Source organism: Pocillopora damicornis, chromosome 4 (assembly GCF_964200805.1).
Source record: "Pocillopora damicornis chromosome 4, jaPocDami1.2, whole genome shotgun sequence".
Taxonomy (NCBI): Eukaryota; Metazoa; Cnidaria; class Anthozoa; order Scleractinia; family Pocilloporidae; genus Pocillopora; species Pocillopora damicornis.
In genome coordinates, this window is record NC_142673.1 from 13,851,529 (window position 1) to 13,877,895 (window position 26,367).

Here is a 26,367-nt window from a genome sequence, read left to right on the forward strand (position 1 = left end):
TCAGCCACTTGCTCCAGCTCAAGAAATGCTCGCCGACGTGGACAGTACAGATAATATCCAAGGTAATAGGGTCGAAATTATGTTTCTCGATTCCATAGAAGGCAAAATAGACGCTCGAATTTCTTGCAGTTCATAAGCTCTTTCAACGTGCAAGACCGAGCGAAAATACGAATATTAATTTTGAAAATTATTTGTTATTCAAATGAGTTTTCCTTCTTGAAAAAGGCGGGTTCAAAATAATCGACACCGAGTTCTTCGGGTCTGATTCGTTCAACTATAGAACTAAGTAGGATGCCTAGCTTTAGAGAGATTTTCAACTCAAGTAAAGAAGTTTAATAGAGAGCTGCGAACGGTTGTCATTTGAGAAACACTAAATCGAACTCAACTGAACTGGAATTTAAAACATTTTTCTTGAACTGTCCTTTCACAAGCTAATAACCTATGTTATACGCTCTTCTGTTTCTTTCCCGCAAGCACTTCGAGTTAAAAACTCGCTGCTCTTTTCCTAATTTGCATCAGTGTCGATGAAACACGTTACAGACGAAAGAACCGTTTTGTTCGGCCACTTTCCAACTGGATGAAGGCACTTGCATGATTTCAATGTGCGCACCTTCTGCAACATCTTCAGGCCTATCCAGGTGGTGAATGAAAAAAATCGTATCGCTTGATCTGCAATTTAAATAAACCTAAATAAGAGCGAGCCTTGAGAACTCTTATTCCAGAAGCTGCTCATTTGTGCCGTTCACGAATTACGAATTGATATGAAACGAACTGTTACATCTGATCAAGTAACTATCGATCGTTGGGACTGTTGTCATCGTCACCCTAAAGACTTAGATTCCCTTTCTTTTTATGCACATTTCCTCTTCCACTGAGAGGTTTTTATTGGTGTTTATTTTTTTTTAATTTTTTTTTTATCAAGGATGGAGCGACGGGAAGGAAAAACCTTGATAATTTTGGCGTTTCGCCTGACACAACAGACGCCATATTTGGATTACGTTGAACTCTCCGAGTACCCGTGAAAAATTTCCGCCCTTACTTTTAAAAAGAACAAATACCGTGTTACATGACATTGTTGAGGCTCAAGCTTGCCAAGAATAAATGCACCCTCCCCCCTCCCAAAAAAAGTAAGCACATTCGCCAAATACAAACCATTTGAAAATTGGAACCCTGACAGAAAGGCTACAAAAACAGGGCTCTTGTACACAGACGCCTATGAACAAAATCGACTTTTGGTTGACAAGTCAACGTCTAATTTTTATAAATAATCATGGACAAATACATTCTTTTATGATAATAACGTCTCTTCTAAAAATTTACTTATAACCAAAGATTACAATGTTGACAGACATAAACAAAGTTCACTTTTACATGTTATAAAAATAAACTACAATGTATAAATTTAACACACCAATCCAAATATTAATTAGCATACAGTAATAACAAATAGCTATAAACTCTAATTTTAAATCACTTATCAATTTAAATTTTATGCTGTTTACGTAAATTTGGTTCAAAATCTCTTTGATATAAATACTTATTCACTGGCTCTTCTCGCATACCGGTACGGTTGTCCAGACTAAAGATGCAACATTTTGACCAACATTTCCCTTTGGAGCACAGTTTACAGTTGGCTTTACTCACGGCATATATATTATTTTTCTATTTGTTAATTTCATTCTTAGATTAGTTTATTTCAATATTAAAATGAAGAATAAGGACCGAGACGACCCCGGGAACAAGTCCTGAACCTTTCCCATGATGTCATTCAAGGTCGCACAACGAGTCAGTGGGATATAGGTCTACGAGCTTAAATTTGTCTTGAGCATTGGTACTCCTCAGCCTCTTAAGTTAAGACAGTTCGTCCTGTCTATGCAGGGCTAAAACTAGAATTTCATAGTTCAATCTGTTCAATATTTACTTTTCACTGCTCAAATTACCTCTAATTTGACCGTTCAACTAATAATTGCCGGTGGATTTTGGTCGTCAAGTGAAGTCCTTAGGTACTTGAGCATAACACTGCCATCAAATCTGGGGCATGCACGAGGGGAACAATTTTGGCCGCCCGCGCGCCAATTTCCCGCGTAAAATTTTAAGGGAAACATAAGAAATAACCGCGTCTCGCAGACTATGTGACAGACAATTGAAACGTTCAAGAAAATCTGTGAAGGGAAACAAAAGTGGGCAAAAGGAAAACTCGAGACTTTTCGAACACAAACCTTATTCAAGTACAAGTATCCTATTGATTTACCATTCCGTTTTGAGATTTACCAAAAATGTTCTAAGCTTGTGAAACACTGCGACTTACTGGCTTATGTGGTTGTTTTTAACTCGTGTGAGACAACTTGGTTCTTACAGCCTGAAAGTACAACACCCAGTCAATACAACGTTTGCACATGCGCCGACGTTTGACTGCTGCTCTCTCTAGCATGTGTTTTTAAGAATTAGATTACAATCAAATGACAACTCCACTTGAGACGAGTTCACAGGGAACAAACAGCTCACTTGTCCTTATCCTTAGGGAAAGAAGAAATTCCACATTAGCTCAACAAGAAATTTGCAACAACTTATATTTTCAAATTAAACATAAACAGCCTCGTGAAAACGTTTCGTTGTTTATGTTGTTGTTTGTTTTTCAACCAACAGTGAGACAAGTACATGTAAAAGGTGTCTTAGAAATAATTAAAAATTGCTTTCTACTTTGATACGCCGCGCGTGGAGCTAAAATTGTGGAGAGGTTTCACGCGAGGAACTCACCACGAACTATCAGCATTGCGCATCACATCTGCATTGTCGTTTGATGGCGATTGTTGCTGGTTGTTTTGATAGAAGTAGGAGCGTCCAACACGGAGAAGCCCGGCACAGAAGAAACGGCCCATTTCCTCCAGTTCTCTTGTTCCCACGTGGTAACCCTTTTAACAAAAATGTAGGTTTATGTGTTGATTTTTAATACTCACTGTCTCAATGACTGACTCACAGCCGACTAACAAACGGATTAACTGGCAGACTCGTTCACTTATTCAGAGACAAAATGACTACCTGACTTGCTGACTGACAAACTAGCTCTGACTAACTGCCTGCTTGATTCACCAAATGACTACCAGACGCACTAACTCTCTGACTGAATTACTGACTCACTGACTGCCTTACTGACTAACTAACTTACTAACTAACTTACTGACTAACTAACTGGCTGACTCACTGAATAAATTACTGCCTAATTGAATAACTCACCGACTGACTCACTCAACGCCTGACTGACGAACAGACAGACTGGCTCACTGAGAGACTCCCTCACCTACTCATTCACTAACTCAATAACTAACTAACTCCCTGACAGAATGAAAACTTCCTTCTCTTAACTTAAAAACAGAGAGAAATCCGACTCTGTCAGCATTTATAGAGCAGGGTCTTCAAAGGGAGGATAACTTTATCGAACGGATAAGTTTGAATAAAGAATACCGCGCCATCCACTGAACAGAGATTTATCCACGGGATGATATTATCTACCCTTCGAAAAAGTGGGGCCAAAGGTGTTCTAGTTCCACCCAGTAACATTCACAACAGTGTCTGTTCAATTTGTGTTTTTATGTTTTTCACACTAGCTTTATCCAATGAGAACTCACCTTATAAGGTCCCTGATCACAGCCACTGTATGTACTCTCCATGGTATAACTCCTGACCACTCCAATCTCTCTCCACACCACAACTCTGGCCGTGGATTCTTTGGAAGGTTCCACAATGAAACTGCAGCTGCCCAGCGAAAACGCTGGTGCAATGTTGTGAAGAACTCGAGGTAATGTCTGCATAAATAAATGAAATAGTCAGCTTGGTTCGGAAAAAGTGCTTCCTGAACAGAGTTCCTGGTGATATTTGAAGATGCTTTTTGGATGGGTAAATCTAGCCGCTAATTGCAATAAGATCTTCTCCAGAGAGTAGAAGCAGAGAATAAAAAAGAGGACGCCAAAACATGACGAAGAGGACATAGAAACGGAATGGTAATTCCGAAATAAAAAAGATTCTCTTTTAAAAACCTGCCAAGTGCCACTTTTAAGAAAACCACCTATATTGCACAGCTCTTTAATGCCGCTAACATTGTAGAAAGTTTGATAACCTAAAATTCACGAACGCAATTGTAGAGTCTCGCAAGACTATTATTCAAAATTTTCACTCATTATTCTACATTTGATTTCAGTACTCGTTCTCCAGCATCTTTTCTCCCTTGAACTTAGTACCTCATACCAACCGAATTCGAAGTCCGCACTGAAAGTTACGGATCAAGTTTTTCCACTTAGATTTATGACCCAAGCGCGAAGCGAAACTTTTTAATTAGTGGGCCGTACAGTGAAGCACACGTACTAACTAAGAGAAATAATGACTTCAGTTCGATGCTAACCGAAAATGAGAGTCCGCGATATGATCATCATCCTATGATTCCATTTGTGCGAGAAAGAAAAAACTCGCAGCATATGCAAATATTTACCAATCATTTCGCAAAAGGCTAATACTGAAAAGAAAAGTAAAGTTTCGCCTAGATCATAAGCTGCTGTTCGGGAAATGAGCCCATGCTCCCTGAGAAGAATGAGGGCTTCCTTCTCATGAGTATCGAAGACCTAACTTCGAGTCCAATGCTCACAGGGCGTGTCTCTAGTATCTCTGTCATCTTCCAAGCTCCCAGGAAAAAGGTTTTATCGATGAGTATGTTTTTTTTTTTTTACACTCACCCTATATCCGGGATCTTCCTCTATGTCACTCGGGTCCATGCTACTGGTGGATTCGGAGCCAGATAGTTCAGCTACGCGTTCCCTGACAGAATCTACCAAGTCACTACTGTCGACTTCACCAGAGCTAGACGAACTAGCAGCCAGAGTGGCAGCTGTGCTGCAGCCATACATAAATACGTTCTTCTTACGTGAATGACCATGGAAGTCACAATAAACCTACAAGAAGAAGAACATGAGGCGGATTTAATCCTGTTACACCCTAATATCAGTACGCATATTCTCAACACTGTTCTTTGTATATTTCCTTCCTATGGTGTCGACAAAGAGAATTTGTTTAACAGTCAAGAGCTTCTTTAGTTGGTGATCATTTCCTTTATTCTCGTGGCCTTTATGTGTGAATCGAGGGTGATATTGTAAGGAGAAATTAGATGCTAGACACTTTAAGAGGTCAAAGAGTTAAGAGGAGCTTCTGTCGAGGGAAAATGTAGCCGATCTCAAAGCAGCTTCGATTTTGTTCAGGAGAAAAAAAGAGAGAATGATGAGTAAGCGCGAGGACCAAATCGCACCTTTTTGTCGACTATGAACTAGGGAGAGGAAGAAATGATTGTTGTGTTCCTCTCATTTGTCCAAGATGGTACACCATGTAAGTCATGCAAATTAAATTTTGTCCACGCAGTAAAAGAATGAAACAACACGATCACATAACAGCTCAAAATTGTTTAGTAGCCGGGATTAACACAACTTAGGTTCGGCACAATTGATCTGTCTCACGGCTACAAGCAAATGCTACTCACCAAAGGGGTCTTTTCAATAGACTGTAAGTACAACAGCAATCCCTTCACGTGATAAATAGTGGGGTGAAGTAGCATGCTGGGATTGATCCAGCGCCTGTTTAAATCGTCACCCGACAGAGAACATCGATGGCTGCAAAAAAGGTACAACAAAATTTTTGTAAAGAACAAGGGTAAAATCTCCATAAAAAAAGTCTTTGTATTTCATCAAAGGAAACTCTATTTAGCTCTATAAATGAATTAACTTCAGGAAAGATTCACAGTATTGTAAGGTTACAGAGCAAGGTTATTTACAGGTATAAAGTTTCTCCTTATGGATCATGAGGAAGTGGGGGATTGAGTGGGTGGGGAGAATAGCTGACGGCGCCAAAAGAATTGGTCGAAAATGCAATACTGAGAAAAATTTCTTACAATACTGCACACATCAGATATCATTCATGGCTAAAAATTCACAAGAAAGACACTGATTCCCTCGTTCAGAATTGCTGTATAAGTGGAAGAAATATACATATTAAAAGAACCGTGGAACAATAAAACGGAAGGACAGCGGCTAAATTTCTACAAGAGTAAGACCCTACCAGCCATTGATAACTCCGTCAATGTTAAGCATGGGTACAATCTTGAAGATGAAAGTCTCCCGCAGATGACGTGCAGTGTAGAAGTTGCTCATTAAAAAGTCTAGAACTCCTGTATAAGAAAACAATACTGCGTGAGACAAAAAATGCTGTAGAGTCACATAAAGCATGAGCTGACTAACAGATTAAAGTTAATATCAATATTAAGTCTAAAAAAATCTAAAAAGCCAAATAACTAGTCTTGATCTCAGAAGAGCAAGGTACAGCGGTTACACAGTACAAAGAAAAAGTTTCAAGGTGAAGCAAATTTAAAGTACGTTTTGGGAGCGCATTTTTTGGAGCGATTTAACTGTGAATCTCCTCTTTAATCGAATCCTTTTGTTCGTATGAATTGCACAATTTTCAATCTCCTAGTATCCGAATGCCATATGGAAACGAGAATTTAGACCCTTATGAACGTTACTTTTTGTCTTTGCAAAAAGCGGTCCGGGATAGTTATCAGATTTGATAACCACTTTACGTCAAAACATGACGACCATTTCGAGAATCGAAGATTTTCGTACCCAATTCGAAATTTTCGCTGTTTATTTATTAATCGCCGTATATACCAATAATTATATTGGAAATTAGTGAATAGATACCGCTCTTCGCGTGTTCTCAGGATGGTGGTCATCATGGGGTGATAGAGGCGACATTTTGGGCGCAGAAGTAACTGGACAGTTGAAATGACACGTTTGATTTAGATACCTTTTTCAAAAAGCTTTGCCTCAAAGTTTAGGTTAGAGGATGAATTTTTCCGGAGTCAAAAAAAAATATCGAGCTGTTCTTAAATCCATTTTCTTTCGACGCTACTGTTAATTATCGCGATGCAAACTGCAGGAAAAAAGTGCATGGGATGGTCTTGGTTTACCACTTAATCAGTCGCCAACCGCCACTTTGTGTTTTCGACGATGGTTTTAATCTTTCTGTTTGTCATAATTTGAACATTGTTGTCTAACTTACGATTTCTTATCACTGCACTTTACTCAGTTTGCAAGGAAACCTTTTTGAAACAATGATAGTTCCTTTCATTGTGCTGTTACTGCCCGAAGAGAATCCTATTAACCAAAACCAAACTAATTCTTTGTCAAACGAGAGCCCGCTGTCACTTCATGCAAAGCGTAAGCTCCTGCTGGATAGTCAACTTTGCTTGAGTACAGATTTAACTTAATCTTAATTACCACAAGTCAGGAAAAAAAAGTTCTTCAAAGGTCAGGGAATTTCACTCTTAATTGGATATTTTCATTCTCTGTTGGTGTTCCTTGATGACAATAAGTTGGAGTAAGACCAAGCACGTTTGCAAGTGAAGGAGACACATTAATTCTTCACTCTGCTGTGTCGGTAATAGATTCAGTAGCTGGTTCACTATTCTGTTCATACATTTCCCCTTGCCTTAAGTATTCCTGGCCCAGAAGAGGTTTCAATCTGCACTTTTGTAATCTACCATTCGATTGCAGCGAGAGATATCTCGGAGAAGTGGAGAGAAGGCTTTCACCGGTCAAATCAGAAATGGAAGAGGAAGGAGTGGATGCGGCCATGGAGGTACGTTAAGTGAGTAGCAGTATGGATTCTCCAACATCTCGCATGTTTCGAGAAGCTTTTATTAAAAGCAATCCTCCCATTTACACGATTTCGAGCTGGTAATACGCTACGATTTCATCTTTCTTTTCGCCCATGGGCTGTAGCCGTTTGTTATTTGGACGATTCTCTAATGAAGTAGCAGCATCATTGAAAATAAACTTTTTTCTTCTGCACAGATATATAGTTGGAACGTACCGAGACGAGCGCTGAAAAACCTGGGCACTTCGCCGTCCGCCAAGTAAGTAAAATAAGACGAATGAAAATTATTGAGACTGAGAAAGAAGAAGAAGACACTAGTCGAAAACAATCGGTTTAAAACACTCAGTGTTGTTCGGCCTTCGGACGCCATGTTGAATACGTTATTGTTGTCTCAGTAACATGTCACGTGAAAGTGAATCTGAGCAGCGATTGGTTACTGTTTTGTTTTGGTCCGGGTTATTAAATTTGATTACTATCCCGAACTGAACAATCAATTTATTTCACTTCGGTCATTTTAAGGCAGGGTTTCGATAACTTTTTCTGTAATCGGCTGCCGATGTTTTTATGGGCTGCTGTGCCTGTAAAGGGCCCGTTACAGCGGTAAGAGGTCTTATACGCGGCGATAAATCGCAGGTTTTATTAAAACCATTGTTTGAAGGATTCGACATTATAATAATAAAAAAGATAACACATAATGAATGTAATTCACCATATGAAGATCGCGTTACCTTTCATGACCCAACTTGAATTACTTTCGCCGGGATGCACACGGCTTGTGAGGAAAATATATGGCCTGTTCCCTAAAACGTATAAAGTAAAGATCGTGCCTTTAAAAACAACACCTAAAATTTTGTCCAACACAAGGAACGGCGCAAATCACTTACTCAGAAGTTCAATGGATTTTGCATCTCTGCCCCGAGGCTGTGCCGTGATGGTGATGACGTCACAAGGATTTCCCGCCAAAGTGCTGCACAGAGTCAAGCGGCGGTAAAAGATATCGTTTGTACTAAAACCGGACTCCAAGCGTGATAAGTGACTCTACGTAAAAAGAGTAAGGTACCCAAAACGGAATATCATTTTCTAGTCTTGATTTCTTTGAGGTGAAGGAAGGATATAAAGAGTCTTACGGCTACATAAAACGTTTTTAAGGCAAAATTCAACACTTCTCCGTGGTTACTTAAAAATACATCGGCACAAACACACATAAACTACTATAAAATGTGTTCTAATATCTATGATGGCAGATTCACGGATTAAACCGAAGAAGTCTCTCAAACTTTGTTAAAAAATTTTGTCAAAGAGATGCGATTAGACGACTAACATTTCATTCAATAAGCAACATCCTGTTAATAAAAAAACATTCTAGATTTTTTAAGTGAAGTTTTTCAGATGTTAATCCGGCCTTATATTTCATGGAAAACTAACTGGAAGATTTCCGAACTTCTTCAAAAACTCCAGACACTGTACAAACCTCGACACAGAAAGATGACAACGTAACAAGGGAAGACCTACCTGAAGCATAGTGAAGGTGTAGGGGTAGTGATAAGCGAAGTAACATGTATCATTTGTGTGAGGGAAGGTCACCGTGAAAGTTGACGTGTAGTAGGTTTTGCCGGTCGGTCCACCAGTCACCTCACGGCTCCGTGTGAAGTAATTTCTATAATAACAAACATTAGTCCCGACTCGAACCCAGCCGACGCGGTCTTCCTGAGCTTCTAATGTGGAATACATCACTGGTTGCATACCTACAATAGCGAACAAAGTATTGGGTTACCAAGACCATTTCCTTGAGGAACCATGCATATGTCATCCCGACTATGGAATCGTACTAAGTCTTAAAAAAGGTTTGTAGCCTGCAAGAACAGAATCACGTCCCCAAAAATCATCTTCAAGTTACAAAGCAATTTTCAAATTCCGGATTTCTGAGGTTTACTTTACGTCGCTCTGTGATGAGTCCAAAGCTTGCGCTATCCTCTAAACCAATCAGATTCAAAACTAAAACCAACCACGACTTAGTCACCCGCGTTTTCCCGCGCTTTAAGCCGTTTGCCCATTTTGACTCTGCGTTCTCATTGGCTCCTTGTTACATTTTCCTTTCCTCTGATTAGCTTTTACGGTTACTTTGGTTTTCGTTTCGACAATAAATCGAAATGCGCTCTCCATAATTTAAGAAACATCTTAAGCTTTCTGAGTACTTCGTGAGTTTTACAACCCCAGCGAGCACCGATTTTTTGGTCGGATGGCCTTCTGACTGCGATACACCGGCCAACGTACGCCAACTTCCCACCAAAAGTTTGAAGAAAACATAAGAAACAATCAGTGTCATGAAAAGCCTACACGAATAAATGGAAATTCTATTACTCAAAAAAACCAACTTACCAAAGTTGAACTGACTATTGATCTTCTCACAATTAACGATGTTGAATTTGTAAGGAATATCAGCATCCATATTGCTAACCTGAAATGAAGAGAAACGCACAGACTTGAAGGGCCAATATCCACAATTGTAATCCATCAAATATTTTTTCTCGCGCGCGATTGGTCTAAATGGGTCATGCGACCGAATACGCTCCGGCTAAGACTGAGGAATATCCGGTGATATTCCCCTAGTGATATTAACCAATTTTCAAACCCTACGTCCACTACGATAAAAGTCTTCGTGTCAGAATTAAGTCAAGGTCAGAGGGCGTTTAACTGTTGTAACAGAAGAACACGCATGTTTTTGTGCTCATAAAGCCTTGCCAGAGAACACTGGAAAGTAAACATCCCACGTAATAAACGGTAAGCTGTTCGTAAACAATTTTCCCTGCGCGTAGCCTCCAGTTGGCGCTAAAATATGCTCGTATAATTTTCCGTAGATATTATCCGTTCCTCGTAGACTCACTTCTTGCATCTTGTAACAGATGCCCGTGGACAAATATTCAAGTAGATTTTTGCGCCAAATAGAGGCTATTGATTATTTAACCTTCTAAGGCATTGTGTCTTTCTTAACAACTCCCATCACCTATCTATAGGGAAGGACCATTAGCGATAGTTTTAATGAAGATAGCGAGCCAAGTAAAGAAAAAAAAGAACATCACAGACGGCCCAGCCCTGACAAGAATTCCCCAGCGGCATAAACTTCATACAATAAATATTACCGACAAAATTGTACAGAAAAAAATGTACCGGATACCAAGTGAAAGTTCTGCACACCCACCCTCTCCCTTCACTTATTAATGGTCCGTCCGACTAAGTTTATCTCTTTTCATACCGAAGATCCGAGTGCTGTAACTACATGAAAGTAGAATTCGAAAGATGCTAAGCTTTGAGCCCAGTAAAGAAATAGAAAAAGATGTTTTTTCGTCTTGTGTAGGGCAAAGAAAAAAATTCTGAATCCCCATGAGTAATCGACCTACTGCTAGGATCAGCATCCGCATATTGCTAGGATTTCTATCTCTTTGCCGAGCTCAAAACTTGCTATCTTTCTTATTCTATTTACAAAAAATGACGCTGACCACATTGCTGATCCTGGCAGTATGTAGGACGCGTGTCATATATGAACTTCGTTATGGGCCTTGCTCACCATAGAGTCTACGTGGCTCAGTGGTAGAGCATCGGAGCGCGGAATCCGAAGGTCTGAGGTTTGATTCCTTACAGGGACTCGGACTATTATTTTTGTCCCACGCTCGTGACAAAACGAAAAAACATCTTCCTCTACATGGAACTGTTAGTTGTGTCGTACGCGATGAAAAGAGGGCAAGAACCCACCTCAAAATAAAACCACTGATGATGGTGTTTACAGTTGATATCAGGATTTAGAACCAGATCATACTCATAATCCCGCACCTACGAAATAAGATGTGTTGAAAAAGGCAAGTATGTTCAATCATTCATAGGCTAGTTCATTACTTCTTAACATTCACATGGTTAAACGAACAAATGAATCTCCCTCTCAATAAGCCCCCCTCCTCTCCTCCCCTAAAACCAAAAACTAAACTATTAGTTTATATTGAAGCCAGGTAGACCCCCCCAAAAAAAACACGCTTTAATAAGAATTCCTCGCCAATAAGCCCTGTCTTAAAGCCCTGGAGCGTTACAGTGTCTTGGGTATTGTCGAGTCGAGTCATGGATTGTTCACAATTGGAAAGCCAAAACGTCACACATCGACAAAATTTCCAATTTCACGACTGAAGCACCTAAAATCACAATAACTACCTGAATGGCCTTGCGTAGATTGCCACTCTCAAACCGCGATTCAAACTTCAGCGGTCTGGCCGTCTCCTCAGGAGTGGATCTTTCTCCTTCAGAGATGCTGCAAAATGAAAACAAATCCACTGATTGATTTTCTACATCCTAACATCAGTATGCAAGTTCTCCATACTGTTCCCTATTTATTTGTCATGGCACTTTCGGGGAGGATTTGTCTAACAATCAAGACCTTCTTGAGTTTGCGATCATTTCCTTTATTCTCATGACCTTAATGTTTGAATCAGAGTGATACTATAGGAGAAATCAGATGCATATCGCTCTTAAGCCCCGTTCAAACGGTCACGATGGTTGATGATAGTTGATAATAGTTTTAACTATCATTCGCTATCATGTTTGCGTTCAAACAGTTCATGTTAGTTGGTGATAGTTGACAAACTCACGCAAGAAGATCGCGTTATTGTAAACAAATATTGTACGCTCAGAAATTTTGGTGGCAAATGAAATTTTAGTCAAGAGGCTGCGAGTTAAAGATGCTGAATCTTACCAGGAGATGATAAGAATGACTTAGGAGACATTCTGCGAAATTTTGACGGCTACTTCAGTCATTTTACCATTTGCCATTTCGGTTTGAGCCCGTTTGTTGGCAAAACTATGGACCGAAAAACTATCATCAATTATCATTTCGAATTTGAACACGTCCAAACTACATGATACTTAATGATAGTCGATGATAGTGCATGATAATTCGTGTTTAAACGCGCGTGGTGGTTGAAACTATCATCAACTATCATGACCATTTGAACGGAGTTTTCGAGGTCAAATGGTCAGTGAGTAAATTTTCGCAATCCCGATACAACAACCACAAAATAGGCGATGACAACAAACAAACTTAACAACAGAAGGTGTTATCATGATCAAACACCTAACTTTCTAAACTGATTTGAGAGGAGACCCATGGTGGTCAGAACTGGGCGAATTACAACGTGTATCTTGAAAGTTTAAGTTTGAAGAAGATTGATTCACACATTGAAAAATTAAGCTGACAAATGAGACAAGCATTTATTCTGTGTATAAACCTGGAGTTGCTATGTTTCCGTGCATGTCCTAATTTGAGTTGCTCTTTAGCCACAGCTAATAACCCGTTGTCAGGTGCTCCTCCAGGGTCACCGGGTCGTCTTAAAAGCTGATCCAGATCAAACACAACTTTGTTTATCACTCTCTGTGGATGAATCTGTCGTGCAATGTCCCTAAAGATCATAGTTCTGAAAAACAACAAGCAACGCTAGCACAGATGGATCAATGTCATCTTGGCAAGGCCGGGATAAAAAGGTAACAATGCCTCGTTTGTAAAAATTAAAAAAAAAAAAAAAAAAAAAAGAACGAGTAGTGGGTTCTATATTGCCGTGCGTCTGTACGATCAAAGAAGACGTTTAAGTGTGGTAAAAAACATTATTGACACACTCTACTACGCCTCTTTTTACCACTTTCATGATGACCGCGTCATCTGTTTTCTACTACTGAACAAACGCACAGCAACACAGAATCCGTTTGACTGTGTTACACGATAAAGAAAGCAAAATGTTGTTGATGGTGCCGTCATCTAATCTACATGTGTATACGTTTGATCATAAGAACCAATCAAAATGAATGTACAATTCAGTATATGATCCATCAAATATTTTTGCTCGTGCGTGAATGGTCTAAACGCAACACGTGATCAAATATTCCCCATCTAAAACTGGGGAATATCCGAGTATAATTTTCAAACCTTACCTCCACTACGATAATTCTCCGTTTAAAATTTAATTCAAGATGAGAGAGAATTTTATGCTTGTTACAGAAGAAGGAAATATTCATTTGTTCATATAATCGTACCAGAAAACACTCAAAGGAAAACATCCCACGCAGTAAGCAGTTCGTAAACATTTTTCACCCACGTTGCAAAATATTTGAAGGATAATAACCACAATAGCCCCCAAGTTGCGCGAAAATATGCTCGTATATTTGTCCATAAACATAATCTGTTCCTTGACGATTTTAGTTTTCCTCGAGCTTCGCTCACGGAAAATTATTCGCATCTTAGAACAGGTAATGTCCGCGGACAAATATCAGTGTATATTTTCGCGCCGAATGAAGGCTATATTTATCATATAGATATTAATATATCACAGATGAAGTAAAAATGTAGTAAGTCCACCAGAAACACACTCAACTGCGCGCCGTGAGCCACTTTCTTGTTCTTACAACAGTTTGATGTCATCTGTGATATATTCACTGAACACACGCAGGGGAAAGTGGAATCTCTTTGTTAACATCACCGTATTAAACAATCCCGGTTCCCTTTTGGATCGTCGTAGTCTCGATGATATGTCCTGTCCTACTGAACTAGTGTTTTGCAATCTTGCTCGAGTTAAATGTACTTTTAACATCGTAAAAATAAAACAACAACAACCAAAAAATTCCGACGTACATGTGACTCAGAACTTTAAGGAGATTGTTTTTTACGCGCTCTCTCAAATGGCATAGACTTCTGAGAGTCTTTTATTTCTTGTACGGTCCGACTAGCGTCGATAAGAAGTAAAGGCACGGGAGGGGACTGGGTCGCGACTGTTTTTTATCTTAGGCACAGTCTACCCCGACCTTTAAATCGAGTGCGAAACAAACAGTTTTTAGTCTGTAAGCTGCCCGTCTTTTTAATCATTCCAATCCTAGACTATGAAATGCTCTCTGTCTCGCCATTTGATTCGTCCTCCCACAAACATTTTTAAAGACCAGCGTCTATAACCATTTGCACCCTTTAAGAATTTGATATCACGTTTAACAATTGGGATAAGCCCTGTACCTCTGTAGTCCAGTTTTCTTCTGTCCCAGTGGTTCAGGTTCGGACGGTGGGTAATGGCCGTACACATCAGGTGATGGTGTCTTGACGATTGGTAGCACACTTTCAAAGGTATCATTGTTACCAACCTTAGCGGTGAAATTCGCGGATGAAGATCTCTCTTCCTGAGTAATCTCTTCTTGTGTCGCTGTGGCTTGTGTCAAAGTTGGTGGACTGTAGCAACATAAACAAAAGTCATATCTAAAGCTAAACCGAGATTAAATTTTTTTTCGTTCCTTACTTCCGTGAACACATGCGGTTGAATGGGCTTTTGAGGCGGCCTTCTCCGTTGTTACCGTGTTCAGTAATAAGGTTGAAAGTATCTGAACACTGTTCACTGGTTTTTACAGGAGAGGGGTAATCCTTACTTATTGACACTCAGTGTGCTTTGGTCAATGTATACATCTCATTATGTCTTAAGCAATATACCAAACGTCAACTATTTGCGACGATTTAGGTAAAATAAAACACTTGTGTTAAATGTTTTAACCTAAGTGCACGCCCTAAATATGACCCGGACAAAAAACAAATTTCTTATAAATTACATCTAACAAATGTGATAGAGAATTTCTTTGGTAGAGCATCGGAGCGCGGAGTACGTAAATCTGAGAGTCGATTCCTCATGGGTAATCAGAGTTTTTTCCTTTTCCTAAGATCGTAAAAAAAACTTCTTTCTTGATGTTCAACGTTATTTTTTAAATCAAAATTTCCCTTCCTACACCTCTACAACATTTCGATTTGTTTATCCTTCATACCACTTTAACTAATATGATCTCCTGAGGCTCCCTACTTTCGACCTCATTTTTAATTAACTCTGCAGTATGTCCCCACCTTTCAAAATTCATAGAATCAAGCTGGTTTGACAGATGGCTTGGTCCGGTTGGCGAGCATGACAAGGGCTCTTCAGAACCTGTTGGAATTACTATTGGATATGATGATGTTACCATGTCATCTTCCATTGGCTCGGCAACTTCAACCTGACGAATAACAACAAACATTTTTAGATTAACGTCAGTATCTGAGAAACCTGCGCACCTACCCCTCCCTAAACCCGATATTAACCTTATTAACTAGCTATCAGTGGGCTTTTGTTTGGTTAAGGGAGGGGTAGGTAGGTGCGCAGTTGCTCGGAACCTGACATTGATCCGAAAGTGTGTCTATTTGATAAAAATCCACATTAACAAGCAATTGAATGTACATTTATACATATGAAGGAGATCAGTCAACAATAAACTCACTAACATTTTAAGCTATTCAATTGACCTTTGGCAAATACCCAGTAATTTGCCATGTTCTCCTTTTTTTCCTAGAGGAACAATGTAGATACTTAGTGATTTACCAACTCAGAGTCGGTATGTAAAGTGAAAAAAATGTTGTGTCCTTGGTCGCACTTTTTCACCAAACAGACCTCTCAGCTGGCAAATACCCCACAGTATATACTCCAAATATATGATAACATATCTAATTGGTGGTGATAATCTTGAAGTCGCCACACTACACATGTTTTGGCACAAGCTAAGAGAACCTGCTTTAGCACACAAGATTTCTGCTTACTGGTGAACTTTGCAGAAAGATGAATGTTGCCTTTTCAAACCACAACTATTTACCTGAAATTCAAACAGTTCTGGGAAGTACTTTTCATACATAGCCAGATCATCTCTTGTCTTGACTTGTTTGCTCTGATTTGAGGAATTAATCTCAGGCTTTTTACCCTTGTTGCCATTTTCAAGCCCTTCTTTATCATCTTGACTTGCACTACCACTGTCATCTTCTTCTTCTTCTGATTCCACATCAGTAGACTCACCTACATAAAGTAAATACCTAGATCATAAGATTACTTCATATGTGTCTTGATAGGATTAAGTACAACTCCTCATAAGACACTGAATTTCTAGTGTAATAAAATTTAAATCTATAAAATTTAGGAAATCTCAAAAATTCAAGTTGGAGTGACAAAGTTTTCTGGTGGTTACCACATTAAAGTACCTAATTTTGTTTTAATAAAATAATTTCTATTATAAAAAAAATTAAACAACCTTACAGCAAATAATGAAGGTTGGGAGTGATTTGACGTCAAACCTCTAAAGATTTTCAAAGTTGGTATCTCTGCCTCAGACTTAACTATACAGTAGAGAGTATTTCAACCCGCATATTGTAATCACCTTCCCCACTATCATCCAGTAGATCTTCTACAGCTGAGTGGCCAGCGCTGTCTAAATCTAACAGAGCAAATGTCAGTGGTGATGATAAGGTTGACAACGGAAGCTTGTTAGTTGGAAAACATCTTCGTAGAATCTGGCTGCTGAGATTGTTTACCCCTTCAAGTTCGCGGCCTGAAATGGAACAAAAAAGAATCCCTGTAAAATGCAATAAAAAGCATGTAACATAGTCTAAAACATTTTGTGTGAAAAAAAAATTTACTTACACTCCAAAGTCTCCAGTGACAAAGTGTACAGGGTTTTAATACCATCAGCTTGGATAAATGCCTTCTTGCCACTTCCTAAAATCCAGAAATTTAACCATACTCAAATCTCATCTAGTTATGCACATACTGCTTTCAACATTATTGATCCTGGCAGTGCACAGGATGCTAGCACACTAATGAGTTCTCTTTGGAACACTCAAATACTGTAGCATGCACAACCAAACAAATAAAATCTGCACCTTATCAAGTGATCACTTTATTATTGATTTACACAATGTTTTGGCCATTTCAGGGGTGAACAAGTTGTATTTCAAGAAGCAACATCTATCAACTACAGTGTACCTTCTGACATTTTAAAGATTCAAACAATGTAATCAGTAGTCTCCTCTATAAACCCTTTAACCCATAGGACTACCTAGCATCTAATTTCTCCATACATTATCCCAACTGGATAAAATATTAAGGTTATGAGAATATGGGGAATGAACACCCCTCTCAAGATGTTCTTGATTGCTAAACAAATTCTCCTTGTTAATAACTAATGAAATGTATGAGAACAGTATGGAGAATATGCATTCTCAGGTTGGCGAGTAATGGGTTAACATACTTGACATGGTGATATTCTTGATCACATTCAGAATAGCTTTTCTGATGTTTGTCTGTCTGTGATGATGATCTGTTCTTTGCCAATCACAAAACATTTGTAACAGCAGTGGAACAGCTCCATAGCTGACTGCTTTTGATGTACAGCTCTCTGTAGAAAAAAAAAAGAGACCAGCCAAAGGTCAAAGGCCCCTGCTGAAGAAAACTTTTCTGCTAGTCTTTCTATATTGTCATAAGCTTAGACATGGTAAAGGCAGTTGTTTATACTGTCCAATAATTTACAGTCCAATCTGTATTAAGTGCTAAATAGAGATTGACTGCTTACTAAAGGTTCCACAGAAAAGAGGTATTATTAAAAAGGTAATAAATGCCATCTCATGCCATAATTGACCACATAATGTAAAAAAATTTGCTAAAAAATACACTTTACATTGATTTTGGAAGATAGACATGAATCACAATTTATTCCTAGTTTTATTTGAGTGGTTCCACTTTAAGTGACTATTCAACACAGGTGATGGGACTCAGTCAAAGGTGACCACAACTGTTCAATAGACTGAGGTGGCCACTTCATAGAGGTGAAAATTACAGTAATTGAGGGGAAAATTTTTTGGGACTTTGAAACTGACCGCTTAAAACAGGTTCACCACTTAAAAGAGTACCACTTAATACATGTTTGACTGTAGTAAACTATCTTATTTGAAAGAGACTTTTATTTAGCTCTTTAACTTCAATAAGTGACCTAGACAGAATTTCTCCTTACAAAATTTCCAAGGTTAGTAACCTGAATGTATAAATATTATTAATACTAAATATATAAATGGCAAGAAAATGTATATACATGTATGAATATTTTAAGTAAAGAAAATTTTAAATTGAAAAAAGAAAACTTTGATAAATTGTAAGATTTTGAGTGTGCAGTCCCCATCCCCAATTAACAAGTCCAATTCTGTTCCTTATTGTAACTAAATAGCTCTTAACAATTTTTTCAGTCTGCTTAGCTGTCTAGTAAAATCTGCTGCACAGAAACTTAAAAGTGCTACCATTCTTTGAAGGAGGGATGCCTCATGGGACAAATATGCCTCTTTGAAGTCAAAAGAGCTTGCTATTTTTTTGTAGCAGACTACTGAGTGTAATCTGTGGTGAGCAGATAGTAGCCTCAACATTACAATAACAGCTAACGCTTCATGACTGTATTATGGGTATATTAATTTACCAACACTTCACTGGATCAAAATGATTCTTATTTTTCAGGTAACTGTTTGGTATTTTCAGGGAGCTGTTCTTCACAATTACCAATATTGGTTGCACTACACTCTTATCTACATCAAATTCCTATGATGTCTGAACTTGTAAAATTAATAAAAATGATTTGCAACAACTGTGACATAGGGAATATTGCAAGATAAATCAGGTTATTCATTTACATGTAGCTCAACAACAAAGCAGCTTTCACATAAAAAGTGCTTATAGGGATTACAAATCTAATTATTGTTGTTGTTATTCATTGTGTTCAAACAACTTTGAAGAATGCAAAGAACAACAGACGTAGACAACTTATTTCTTTATAATGGCATCTGACTTACAAATGATTTTGGATGGCTAACAATTCCATCAGATGACTTAATATATGATTAACTGATGAAAACAAATGGAGTACTCACTTGATTTTACAAGGGTAGCAATTATCTCCAACACCAACCTTAAATAACGAAAGGAAAACAAAGCAATTTCAGTTCTGGAAAAAATATGACCCCAATTCTTGAAGGGGCACTGTGACAGCTACTGTGAGGTATGCAGTGCCTTTAGCACTTTAACTCCCAAGATCTGATTGTTAATTCTCCCCTCTTACTGCTGCACATTTCCTTGTAAATTACTTACAAGAATTTGGTGTTAAATCAAGAAAACAACTTCTACCTGATAAGTTTGAGTATTCTTATTACCTGTTTGCTGGGTAATGTATGGATATTAAAGGAAAAAGTTAAATGTTTTAATCACTGCTGGGAGTTAAAGGGTTATGAATTTCAATTCTAATCAACAGGTGCAAAGCTGATTATCCTAAAAATAAACCATGGAAAATAAGAGAAAATAACTGCCATTAACTTAAAAGTCAATGTAAACAGAGAAAATAGGAAATCATTTGTGAAAATTGACTATATTACATGTGAGTAACACTCTTAATAAATTGTTCTTACTAGTAAATTATCAGGCTCTGTCCACATAACTTGGAAATGCCAATTTTGTTCAAAAACAAAAGAACGACAAAATAGCTCTGTAAAAGATCTGATGGTGATATGAGAAATAAAGTGCAAAACCAAATGATATACCAGCATTTCAAGAGCTAAAAGGTAAAAATGCATTCTTACTTTAAACAGATAACCCTCTTGTGACCACAGCTGGTAACCACTCTAAACAGAACACCAACAGCTCCTGCTTTGGCCAGGGCATTGCAGTTGACGGCTTCAAAACAAGATTCAACAGTGCACTCTTAGAAGAATCAAAGGAAAGCTTGAAGGGTCTTGACTTATCTAAGATATATGACGAGCACAGTTTCAAAAGCTTTTATACAACATAGCTCACTCATGTCCTCCAACAACAAGTAGCTGGCTAAGGTACAGTATCTAGCCTTGCCTAAGACACATCCCTAGTGATGAAGAGAAGGCATACATGGCCAGAAACATGTGACTGAGCTTTGTTTAGAATCATAATTCCTTCTGGAGAGAATATATCATAGTGGCTGAGGAGGAGAAACCAGAAAAAGTCAACCTTGTGGCACCCCCACCACACAAAAGGTTTGACATCCAATCATGGTAGCCTGATAACAAAAGGTCTTAGACAAGCCAGCCATAGTCACCAGATGGGGACCTAGTGACATGCTGTTAGGGGTGATGGAAGTACCAAATGATAAAGGTGAACATGTGTTGAGCAGCACTGTATCAAGTAGTCACCCTATATCAAGCGGTTGGTTACCACAGTTCTGAATTTGTTTCACCTTTATTACTATAATTGTCACCTCTATTAAGACATCACCCCTATTGAGCAGTTAGGGTCACCTTTGACAAAGTCCCAATGGCTTGTCTGTATTGTCATTCACCTGTATTGAACAGTCACTTAAAGCAGAACCACTCAAATAACACCAAGAGTAATCTCTCAAGCAATTTTTAATCCATATTTCTATCCCAAATTCAAAGTAAGTAGCATTTTTGAGCCAGATTCTGTACATTAAGTGGCTAATTATGGCATAAAGTGGTGTTGTGTTTGTTTTTTTATAATACTCCTAATCTGAGGGACCTGTATTAAGCTGTCAACTTGTATTTAGCAGTCACTCTGCCATTCTCCATGGGTAACTCCTTAATACAGGTTTGATTGTACAGTATTTATGTGTGCCGGAACTTTTCAATAATACATTGGTAACTACTCAACCAAATAAAATAAAATTTGGAGGGGTAGTTTAACTTTGGCAGTTACTTAATGTAGGATAATTTTCATTAGTTGGTTAATGGCTCAAATGGCAACTGTTGCTAAAGAAACCAAGAAAAAACTTGATTTAATGAAATATGGTAAAAAATGATGAAAATAATAAATAGCAGATTTTGATCACTCAAAAAGACAGAAATTTGTTGGTTGATTGGGGATTCAGTGAGCTCTGATGAGAGCTCCCTATCACAAGAGGTCTGTCGGTCAACTGAGGAGTCACTGAACCCTGATAAGAGCTCCTTGTCACAAGAAGTTTTTCACTTAATCATGGAGTTAATGAGTTCTGAAAAAAGCTCCTGATCACAAGAAATTTGTGGCTTGATTGGGAGAGAAAATGAGCTATGATAAGAGCTCCCAATTGTATGAAGTTTGTTGGTGGATCAGGGAGTAAACAAGCTCTGATAGGAGCTCCTGGTTGCAAAAAGTTTGTTGATTGATCAGGGAGTTAATAAGCTCTGAAAAAGTAAAAAAACTTACTGAAGAATACTGCTAACCACAATTTCAGGAGATAAACTTAGATTAAATTTAACCTGAAAGATTATTCTTAGTTTTCTTACAGTGGTTCTGTTTTAAGTTATTGTTCAGTATAAGTAGAGGACTCAGTAGAGGGTGACCACAACCAATTAATAGAGATGACTGCTAAATAAAGGTGAAAATTACAGTAATTAAGGGGAAACAAATGTGAGACTTTGACAACTGACTGCTTAATTTAGAGTGACCACATAATATAATGCTGCTTACCACAGGTGAGACTGTACATCCAAAAGCACCCCCGGCCCTAAAAATTAGCGTGTAGCAAGTCACTGACCCCAAAATTTGTGACTATGACTGATGAGGCAATGATCTATGGGTATCAGCTGATCATAATCTGAAGTCACATTTTGTGTGGTAGGGGTGCTATGTAGAGCCTTTTTTAGACCTCTTTTAGAATCTCCTCTTCAACTGCATGTAAAGTGGCCATAGTCAAGATTTAGGACACACCATGTATTTATATTAATTATTTGTAAATCAAGCCTTCATCTCATCATTTCATAGGAATCAGAAGATGAAAGAAAGAATGACACAAAAACAGGAGACTAAAAAGAACAAGATGAAGTTTAAATTCCCCTAATTTATGACAATGCATGTAAGCAATGTATGGCAAAGTTGAACATGTACAGTTTGATAACTTACAATTGGCAGAGTATAGTTTAAGGACTTGTAATGCAGGTTGTAGAACCTTAAAGAATGTTGTATTGTTCTTCACCATATTCATTGTGACTTGGAGAGCTCCAGTCAAACGAGCTTTCACACAAAGTTTACGATCTGTGAACAAGCAGAAAGCATGAAGAATTAATGAGCAGATCTTGGGAGGTAAATTGTGGATGGATTGCACATCTCTGAGTTTTTTTTAATTTCAATCCATTTCAATATTCTCCAACCTGGTTACCCTTGTTTATTCTTGGTTTATTCTTGCTTATTTTGTATTCCTGACGAACTAAACCACAATGCCAAAATCTCCCTCAAAGGTAGTTTTACAAACAATTACAGAAATAAATAAATACAGCAACAGGTAGCTCTTTCACTGACAAGAAGAATTCATTTTGAAAAGACATGCTCCATATGTGTGAGCAAAAGAGCGTCATTTCCCTTTGAGAACTGATACATTTATGTGATTTTCTAAGCCAGGCCTCTTTCAATTTTCCTTTTGACTGCAAGGTTTGGTTTGGCATGGCCCCTGATTTTAAGTGATACTAAACCACTCAATTGAGATTTTCTTCAGGAACATGACAACAAAAGTACTTCAGAGACAGTACCTGGTAACCTAAATCTCTACTATATCAAAATTAAATTAACTATTCATGTAGCGCTTATTGCAAGCCTCTAAGCACTTTACATTAAGAAAGAGAGAGAAACAAATGATTCAAGGCAACATAAAGCACTTGAAAATCCCAACTGGCAGGAGGCAGACCAGTTGGCTATTTACAAAGTGCAGCCACGGAGTTGAAATAGGGGTGACTGAGAACAAATCCAGCGAATAGCAGGATGGAGGACCACCAGATTACGAGTTCAGCACCCTTAAACATATACTATACATAGGGACTCTAATTACCCTATTCCCAATGATTCAAGTAATACTCTTCTGTGGTCAATATCTGAACCCAATGATGTATATCAGAGTCAACTAATTGTGCAGACTTCACAGCTTTCTTTGTAAGAGGTTACTGGCTGTCAAGGTCAATATATTCTAGATAACAAGTAATACCCGATGCCGTGTTCCTTTCAGATTTATCTGTCTACATATACCCGAAAAGATCACCAGGTATTAACTTACATATATCTAACATCTCACCTTTTGGCCCAACTTTTGTTAAAATGACATGGCAAAGCAGCAAGGCCTCTTCACAAACTGATGCTTCTTTACTAGCACTCACAATCACTCTTAGTATGATATCTACAGTACCCTTGGCTGCAAGAACAGATGCCCTTTTACCTGTTTTCAGGCAACAAAAATTGTAAGTTCATGACAAATTTCTGTAGAATGGGTATAATGTTAAAACAAAGAAGGAGAAATTCTGTCTTGATCACTCATGGGGTTAAAAGGTTAACATGATCTAAATGTTTAAGTAACATTTCATATATTGATTCAGACAATAGATTCAAGCTTCCCTTGGTGATAAGATTTTTTCATATCATATATTTTGTTTATCATATGCACCACATCACCCACAGAGCAAAATTAGCTGTGATAGTTATATTTTAGATGTTTCCCTATCATGATCTTTATTTCTACTCTAGTTTTCAAAATCATCATAGTCTACAAATTATGCCTAGTTACATGACTTCTTTTCGTAGTAGCCCTAGCACAGTAAATGGTTTTAACCAGCAGGTAACATTTGTTTATGTTATCTGATTGTCCAGGTGACTGTAATCCTTATAAGGACTTTTGTTGGTAGTGGTGACTGATGTTTGAAAACCTTAGCAGAAGTCATCTTAGAGTCCAGTGAAGAGTTGTTGTTGTCAGTTGAGTGTTATAAGTCTAGTTTATCTAAACTGATTGGTCAGATTAGCCATAATGTTATCAGCTGTAAGACTGAAGTCTGGTGAGTGGGTCCTGATTGGTTTAAGTTTCGATCTGTCTGTATTAGGAAGTTCTGTTTTGGTCCTCTTCAGAGTAAATGCCGTGAAGAAGTCATTTGTATGGTGCAGGTAATTGTTAACACCCTGTCATTTAGTATTAGTCAAACTCTACAACTTTTAAGGTAATTTAGTATTACCAACTAAGTTTTAACCCTTTAACTCCCAGAAGTGATCAACATAAAACTTCTCCCTATTATATCCATACATTAATCAGCAAAAAGGTAATGAGAATATTCAAACTTATCAGCTAGATGCTGCTATCTTGATCTAGCACCAAGTTCTCAAAACTAATTTACAAGGAAATGTTAAGCAGCTGGAGGGGAGATTATTAACAATCAGATCTTGGGATTTAAAGAGTTAATGTAAATTAGCCACCATAAAGAGTTTTAAAGGTAACATTTTGAGCATTAGCCCTTCATCAGAGCAGCATTCCATTTGCTGTTATACTCTCCCATCCACATAGCACCATTGTTTCTTTGGAAACTTACCCCCTTTCTACAACTTTCGCACTTCAACTCATTATGAATGGTTAACCTTACAACTCCTAAGAGTGAATAGCATCTAATTTCTCTTCCCAAAATAACACATTGAGGTTAAAAGAAAAAAGGAAATGACAGCCTGGCCAACAAAAGAAGTTCTAGACTGTTCAACAAATTCTCCTTATCAGCACCTTAGGAAATATATAAAGAACAGTATGGAGAAAATGCATACTGACATAAGAGTGTAAAGGGTTAAAACACAGATACCTGTGGTTAACAGTTCGTACAGACAACCCAAAATGTTCAGCATGAGTTGTGTATCTGCTGACATCTACAAGAAACAAAACATTTTCCTAAATTTTCACTTAAACTTGATCCACAAACTGAGATGTTTAAGATTAAAGTGTCTCATGAAAGAGCTTTACCTCTAGAACTAAAAGCAGTGTTGACAGTCCATCTCTAAATTTTGTCGTCAGATCCTTGCGGCATTTTTCTGCAAAAGTGTTTATCAAAAAGTTGTTACAAGCTTATTGCCATTGTCAGAAATGCAAAGTGTGGTTCAAATTTATTTAAATTTTCCAAGCTAGCACAATTTTGATTTTTCCCTCATTTATTGCAATGCATAAATGGTAAAAGATGTTTGAAAAAAAAACCGTTAAATAAAAATTAATTCATACAACAACTTTTAAGTGATGCATGATTGATTGTAAAAAAATAATCTTACTATATTTACAGTAGAACTGTTCCATAAAGACAATTCGCCTTATTGTGAGAAATTAACGTTCAGAACTATCTAACTGACTGAGAGCATGCTGGTAACGTGGAGAAAAATAAGTCTTTGAAAATTTAGTATACCTTTATTTCTGTGCTTGGTAACATGATGCTAAATTACATAACTGTAACCGTTACCTTGAGAAGACAAAAGTTGCTGAATTTTATTCGTAACGTAACGCAACTGTTCGACATCAAGCTTCTCTTGATCATACTTGGCCTCGGAACCTGCGAGACACAGCTTTTGTAGTTGCTCTAGTAAAGTGCCTATCCTTGCACTGCTCCTAAAATAAAAATTTGGCCAGACGTTTTCACAACACAAACACTCGTTCGGACAAGGAAAACAATTTCATTGAATGTTGCAAAAAGTGGAAACTTACCCCTTGGAGCTTGTCTTGCTCATATTCTTTTGACCTCAAACTTTCGTATAATTTTCATCCGATTTCTTATGATACCACTGGTAGATTAGTAACAGAACCGCGGAATTTTTCAACAATCAACCACAAAAAAAAAATGGACCAAACGTCACGTCATAATCCAAAGAATCTAGCTCCGTGTCGTATCATTGCTGGTTTAACGCGAAAGAATAAAAGTATCGCAGTGTACAGTCAATTTTTCTTGTGCCTGTTAATGTTTTGAACATATCTTGACTAACAAAACAATCTGTATGCTCTACTCGGTTGGCACTTTCTAGATATCATTCCGTTGAGTACACAAGCCAAACTCGGGAGTTA

At 38.0% G+C, this 26,367-nt stretch overlaps 1 protein-coding gene across 1 annotated transcript; it reads right to left on the bottom strand.

Annotated features, from left to right (window-relative positions):
* Positions 1-1,230: 1,230 nt before the first annotated feature.
* LOC113679822 (cytosolic carboxypeptidase 1) lies at positions 1,231-26,367 on the bottom strand. The gene is made up of 27 exons (XM_089204962.1): positions 26,014-26,367; positions 25,772-25,917; positions 25,288-25,355; positions 25,130-25,193; positions 23,596-23,736; positions 22,437-22,568; positions 20,153-20,246; positions 19,451-19,488; positions 17,791-17,937; positions 17,184-17,258; positions 16,921-17,091; positions 16,366-16,562; positions 15,590-15,735; positions 14,723-14,932; positions 12,957-13,142; positions 11,887-11,983; positions 11,440-11,517; positions 10,069-10,147; positions 9,202-9,434; positions 8,574-8,727; positions 8,418-8,489; positions 6,094-6,202; positions 5,519-5,648; positions 4,725-4,940; positions 3,627-3,803; positions 2,758-2,912; positions 1,231-2,516 (listed from the first exon to the last, which is right to left on the bottom strand). The coding sequence occupies exons 1-27, from the start codon at positions 26,034-26,036 to the stop codon at positions 2,456-2,458; spliced, it is 3,399 nt and encodes a 1,132-aa protein (XP_089061088.1). The 5' UTR covers positions 26,037-26,367; the 3' UTR covers positions 1,231-2,455.